This window comes from Salvia miltiorrhiza, chromosome 7 (assembly GCF_028751815.1).
Source record: "Salvia miltiorrhiza cultivar Shanhuang (shh) chromosome 7, IMPLAD_Smil_shh, whole genome shotgun sequence".
Classification (NCBI taxonomy): Eukaryota; Viridiplantae; Streptophyta; class Magnoliopsida; order Lamiales; family Lamiaceae; genus Salvia; species Salvia miltiorrhiza.
This window is the reverse complement of record NC_080393.1, coordinates 54,765,096-54,771,428: the sequence shown is the minus strand read 5'-3', so window position 1 is coordinate 54,771,428 and position 6,333 is coordinate 54,765,096. Positions and strand designations below refer to the sequence as shown.

General features: G+C 41.0%; 1 protein-coding gene across 1 annotated transcript; it reads right to left on the bottom strand.

The window, feature by feature from the left end:
- Positions 1–781: 781 nt before the first annotated feature.
- Positions 782–5,694, bottom strand: LOC130994425 (uncharacterized). Its single transcript, XM_057919469.1, has 3 exons — positions 3,860–5,694; positions 2,435–2,656; positions 782–797 (listed from the first exon to the last, which is right to left on the bottom strand). Exons 1-3 carry the CDS (start codon positions 5,692–5,694, stop codon positions 782–784), a joined length of 2,073 nt encoding a protein of 690 aa, XP_057775452.1.
- Between the last annotated feature and the right edge of the window lie 639 nt (positions 5,695–6,333).

Sequence of the window (6,333 nt, the reverse complement as noted above, 5' to 3'; positions counted from 1 at the left end):
GAAATCCCTCTCTCTTCTTTTTCCCTTTGGCAGAACGAAAACAACGGCAGGTTCACCGCCGCCGCTCCGTCGCCGGCGACGAGCCGCCGCAGCTGCCGCCTCCCTCTGATCTCGACTCACACACACACAACAGGGTCAGCCCCCCCCTCAAAGGTTTCAAGCCTCAAATTCAGTTCAAAAAGACATAGAGAAATTAGCACAAATTCAATTACTAAACTGTATACTCTTTGTATTTTCTTTAAAAGTCTGTAATTCAAGCAAATCATTGTATCCTTGCATGTATATCTGTAATAGGTTTCAAAGAAAAATATACACGCATATAAGAATTACTAAGCAATTGTGTGTGTGGGTTGAAACCGTGAAGTAGGCATAGAATGAAGGATGTAAAACCTTCAATATTGGAATTTGATTTGTATTTCTGCGAAATCTGGTATACATCATAAGTTAGATATGTGCTGTGAAGAAATATTGAAAATGATAGTAGTAAACATCAGCACTATTACCGTGAATCTTGCTGTTGAAAATGGGTTGCAGTTGTTGAAAATGGTGAAGATGGTGAAGGCGTGGGGTTGGCTTTAAAGAAGAATGAGGATCGTGGAAATTCAGCTTGATTGGTATGAATGTGGAATTCTTTTTCAGCATGCTTAGTATGACTGAAATTCTTCAGCATGCTGAGTATGACTGGGGAATTTCTTCAGCATGCGTAGTATGACTGGGGAATTTCTTCAGCATGCTTAGTGTGGCTGGGGAATTTCTTTAGCATACTTAATATGGTTCCAACTTAATCATCAAAATATCTAAGAGATTAATACATTAATCATATGGTTCCACACTCATTTAAATACATTGACACATACAAGACAATTTCTTATTTGAAGTATAAAATCCATTTGGGCTTGTCAATTTAATAAATTAACTAACCACATGGATCAACTTTAGTAATTAATAAAAATTCATTTTTAACACTTCAATGTTAAATCCTCATTAATAAATTAATGGACTCAAAATATATTTTGAGTGCATCGTCCACTGGAAACAAAAATAAAATAACTCATCACGTATATAAATCATCAAATTCATATAAGTCTGTATTTTATTTATGGATGCCGAACCCTAATTATCATAATAAATCCTTAAATCAGTCATTAGAAGAATTTAATCATTAATTAAAAGTCGGGTCATTACATACTATCCCCCTTAAAAGAAATTTCGCCCCGAAATTTGTACCTCAGGAAACAACTCTGGGTACTTCTCTTTCATGGTAGACTCGGGTTCCCATGTGGCCTCTTCTTGACCATGATGTCTCCATAAGACCTTAACTATTGGTATCGATTTATTCCTTAGTATCTGAACCTTCCGATCTAAAATAGATTCGGGTCTTTCCTCATAACTCATATCTGGACTAAGGACAATGTCGTTTCTATAGATTACATGCTTTGGATCGTAAACATACTTCCTTAACTGCGACACGTGGAATACATTGTGCACATTCCCAAGGCTTGGCGGCAACGCCAACCTGTAGGCTACATGACCTATTCGTTCTAGTATCTCATATGGTCCTATGAAACGTGGCTTGAGTTTACCCTTCACACCGAATCTAACGATTCCTCTTGATGGAGAAACCTTCAGAAAAACTTTTTCTCCATCTTCAAACTGTAGGTCCGTTCGGCGTTTGTCAGCATATGACTTTTGTCTATCCTGGGCCTCCTTGATTCTTTGTCTGATTTGACGGACGATCTCAATCATCTCGCCTACTGTGTCAGGCCCTAGGATTCTTCTTTCGCCCACTTCATCCCAGTAAAGTGGCGATCTACATTTCTTCCCGTACAATGCCTCATATGGTGCCATAGCGATAGTGGCTTGATGACTGTTATTATATGCGAACTCGATAAGCGGTAAAACATGTTCCCAACTTTCACCCCGGTCTAGCACGACCGTTCTTAACATATCTTCTAGTGTCTGAATTGTTCTTTCAGACTGACCATCTGTTTGTGGGTGAAAAGCTGTACTAAAATTTAACCTCGTTCCCAGTTCCTTCTGCAAGCTTATCCAGAATCTGGATGTAAACTTGGAATCCCTATCTGATGTAATTGTCCTTGGTACTCCGTGCAAACGTATAATCTCTTTGACATAAAGTTGGGCTAACTTATCTGATCCATGAGTAATTGGGATTGGTATAAAGTGTGCACACTTCGTAAGTCTGTCAACAATGACCCATATAGCCGTGTTACCTCGTTTTGATCTTGGTAGTCCTGTGATGAAGTCCATTGCAATATCATCCCATTTCCATTTTGGTATATCCAAAGGCTGTAACTCACCATAGGGTCTTTGGTGCAAAGCCTTCACTTGCTGACAAGCAAGACATCTTTCAACAAACGAGGCCACATCTCGTTTCATTCCTTCCCACCAGAAATTCTGTTTTAGGTCCTGATACATCTTAGTACTTCCTGGGTGGGCAGTGTAAGGAGTGTCATGAGCTTCGCTCATTATCTTATTCCTAAGTTCATCGTCATGTGGAATGCATATCCTCTCTTCAAAGAAGATAGCATTGTCTGATTCCTCATGGTAATTCTTGAGTTCTCCTTTCCTTATCCTTCCTCGTAGCTTCTCCATCTTTTCGTCCTTCCTTTGTGCTTCTACCACCATTTTTCTCAAACTGGGTATTGTCGCAACAACACTCGCTATTGTATTAGGTGGTTTAATCACTTCTATCCTCATCTTGTCAAAGTTTTTAATTAGTTCATCTTCCCTCGTGAGAAGGTATCCTAATTTAGACGAGACTTTACGACTCAATGCATCGGCTACTACATTGGCCTTGCCTGGGTGGTAGTTTATACCACAATCATAATCCTTTACTAGTTCGAGCCATCTTCTTTGCCTCATGTTCAGATCTCTTTGCTCGAAAAAGTATTTCAGGCTTTTATGATCGGTGAATATCTCACACCTAACTCCGTATAGGTGATGTCTCCAGATTTTCAGTGCATGCACCACAGCAGCTAATTCTAAATCATGGGTTGGATAATTCAGTTCATGTGGTCTAAGTTGTCGCGATGCATATGCTATCACCTTTCCCTCTTGCATTAACACACAACCTAGTCCATTTTTCGACGCATCCGTATAGATCACATATTCCTTGTCTGGTTCTGGAACTGCTAGCACTGGTGCAGTAGTTAGCATGTCCTTAAGCTGCTGAAAATTCCTCTCGCACTCATCAGTCCAAGTATACTTGATTCCTTTCCTAAGTAACTGCGTCATCGGTCTTGCTATTTTTGAAAATCCTTTAATGAATCTTCGATAGTAGCCAGCCAATCCTAAGAAACTTCTTATCTCATTTGGAGTTGTTGGTGACCTCCATCCTTGCACCGCTTCCACCTTAGCGGGGTCCACTTTGATTCCTTCTGATGACACGATGTGTCCCAAAAATGTAACTTCTTTAAGCCAAAACTCACACTTGCTGAATTTGGCGTAAAGTCGTTCATCCCTTAGTGTTTGCAAGGTAGTCCTTAAGTGTTGTTGATGTTCCTCTTTGTTTTTGGAATAGATGAGGACGTCATCTATAAATACTAAGACAAACTTGTCTAAGTAAGGGTGGAATACTCTATTCATGAGGTCCATGAATACAGCTGGCGCATTTGTTAATCCGAAAGGCACAACTACAAACTCATAGTGGCCATATCTTGTTCGAAACGCCGTCTTAGGTATATCTTCTTGTCTGACCTTTAACTGGTGATACCCAGACCTTAAATCAATTTTTGAAAACACGCTCGCGCCCTTGAGTTGATCAAACAAGTCGTCTATCCTTGGCAAAGGATATTTATTCTTGAGCGTTAGCTTATTCAACTCTCTGTAATCGATGCACATTCTCAAAGTGCCGTCTTTCTTCTTAACAAACAAAACTGGCGCTCCCCATGGAGATACACTAGGTCTGATGAAACCTAGGTCCAATAATTCCTGTAATTGGATCTTCAGTTCCTCCAATTCCCTTGGAGCCATCCTGTAGGGTGCTTTTGAAACTGGTGCTGATCCTGGTTCCAGGTCAATGGTAAATTCCACTTGCCTATTTGGTGGTAGTCCTGGCAAATTATCTGGAAAAACGTCATTGTATTCTCGTACAACTTCCACATCTTCGATTGCTCCTTCTGTTCCAGCTTCTCCGTTTAGGTACACAAGAAAAGCTCTGCAGCCTTTCTTGTTCATCATCTTTCTCGCTTGTAGGGCTGAAATGACTGGTATGTTCCTACCCATACTTATCCCGTGAAAACTCAAAGCGTCTTTCCCTGGATATTTGAATGAGATCTCCCGTTCCTTGCATAAAATCGTGGCATAGTTCTCTGCTAGCCAATCCATTCCTAGGATTAAGTCCACGTCCCACATTGGTATAACATGCAAGTTGTTCGCTACAACCTTAAGTGACCCTATGTTCAAATCTAAGTTCGAGCAAACGTGTGTAACTGTCGTCACCCCTCCTATTGGTGAAGAAATTCTCATATCCTGATTAGCTCTTTCCTGTTTAAGTTCTAGAGTGTCGACGCATGCACTTGCAATGAAAGAATGTGAAGCACCCGTGTCAAACAAAAGTACAACAGGTGTTTTGAGTAACATGCCCATACCTGCCAGGTTTCCTTGGTTATTTCCCTGATTGTTCTTGTGCAGGGCGTAGGCTCTAGCTTGAGGAGGTTGTGGTGGGCGAGGTGCAAGTTGATGTTGACGTGGTGGATATGGCAGTTGTTGGCCCTGAATGGCTCTGAGTGGTTGGGCTTGGCCCGACTGATTCGGCCTTCCCATTCCTCCCGGCGCCTTGCCTTGACAATTCTTAGCAAAATGGCCCTTCTGACCACATTTAAAGCAGGTATTACTGCCAGCCAGACATACACCATGATGTTGTTTGGAGCACTTTGGGCACACAGGTGCCCTGAGTTGACCTTGATTGTTTCCAACGGATCCTGGGTGAGTCTGTTGTCCTTGTCCTTGCCCTTGTGGCACTATGTTTCCCTGCCAAGGCCTCTTTTCGTCCTGACTGTTATAATAGCCTCTGTTGTTATTGTTGTTACCTTCCCATTTTCTCTTTCCTCGATCATTTGCTCCCTGAGCTTGAGTTTGAGCTGGGCGATCCTCGGGCATAGCTGCCTCGACATCCAAAGCTCTGCTGAGCGCCTCAGAGTAAGTAAGATCACCGTGACTGGCGAGTGCCATTTTTATCTCGTGTCTAAGACCAGAACGAAACTTCTCCGACATCTTTTCATCAGTATCCACCTGTTGTGGAGCATAGCGGGACATGTCGCAGAAAACACGATCATACTCTGTTACAGACATCTTGTTTTGCTTTAGGTTGTAGAATTCAGTTTCCTTTCTCTTGCGGTAGCTTTTTGGAATGTACTTGTCATATATTTCCGTCTTAAAGTCTTCCCAAGACAAATTAGCCAACTGTTGAGGAGTCATTGCCTTCCTTTTGGCCTCCCACCAAAAATCCGCAGACCCAGTCAGCTGGAACGCAACACATGACAAACGTTCTTGTGCATTACAATGGAGGAAATCGAAAATCCTTTCCATCGCCCTAATCCAATGTTCAGCATCCACTGGACTCCCAACCCCATTAAATGAAGGCGGACTTTGTTTGAGGAAAAGTTCCTCAACCCTTCGTGGCGGTTCAATTTCTACATCTACTTGGTTTCTTGGGGCACGTCTAGGAGGCATTCTGTGATTCAAAGATAAAAGATCCTTATCATATTCCTTATAACATATTCCTCTTGATTTAATCATGAAAGCATCATAACAAAACATGTAAATCCTTATTGATCACAAGAGGTTACTAGGACAACTCAACAATTGTAAGGGCTCAATTCTTGAACGATATCAAAACAAAGTGTTGCAGAAAAATTTGTTGAGAAACTCAAACGAATAACCAGATGGTAGAAAGGAGTAACTACTAGGTCGAATAAAATGACCTAGAGTGAGAACACATCTGATTTTTAAACTGAAGTTGAAATACAGGGATTTATAAACCCAAAAGACGTCTACTGAGATTTGGATCATGTGGACTGGCCAGGTCCAACATAATCACTTCCCAGTTACACGGGAAACATCATCCCGGACTTGGTAATTATGGGTCTTCTAAATTCTCATCATACTTACATAACAAAACTTAAGTTCGTAACAGTAAGCTAATAGCTCAAACTTAGGATCATTAGTTCTAGACTCATATTCTGAACATTCAACATTCTTACATAAGTAGACATATTACAACATAGTAATGTAACAGTCAAACCATATTCTTTCTACAACTCATCATGAAACGAAGTTAATTTAATATTCTGTCATGTGTGAACTTTCGAA

Coding starts and splice junctions, on each gene's coding strand:
- LOC130994425 (XM_057919469.1), bottom strand. CDS start 5,694: ATGCCTCCTAGACGTGCCCCAAGAAACCAAGTAGATGTAGAAATTGAA. Junction 2,657..3,859: donor AAAGACGGCACTTTGAGAAT/GTGCATCGATTA, acceptor GACAATACCCAG/TTTGAGAAAAATGGTGGTAG.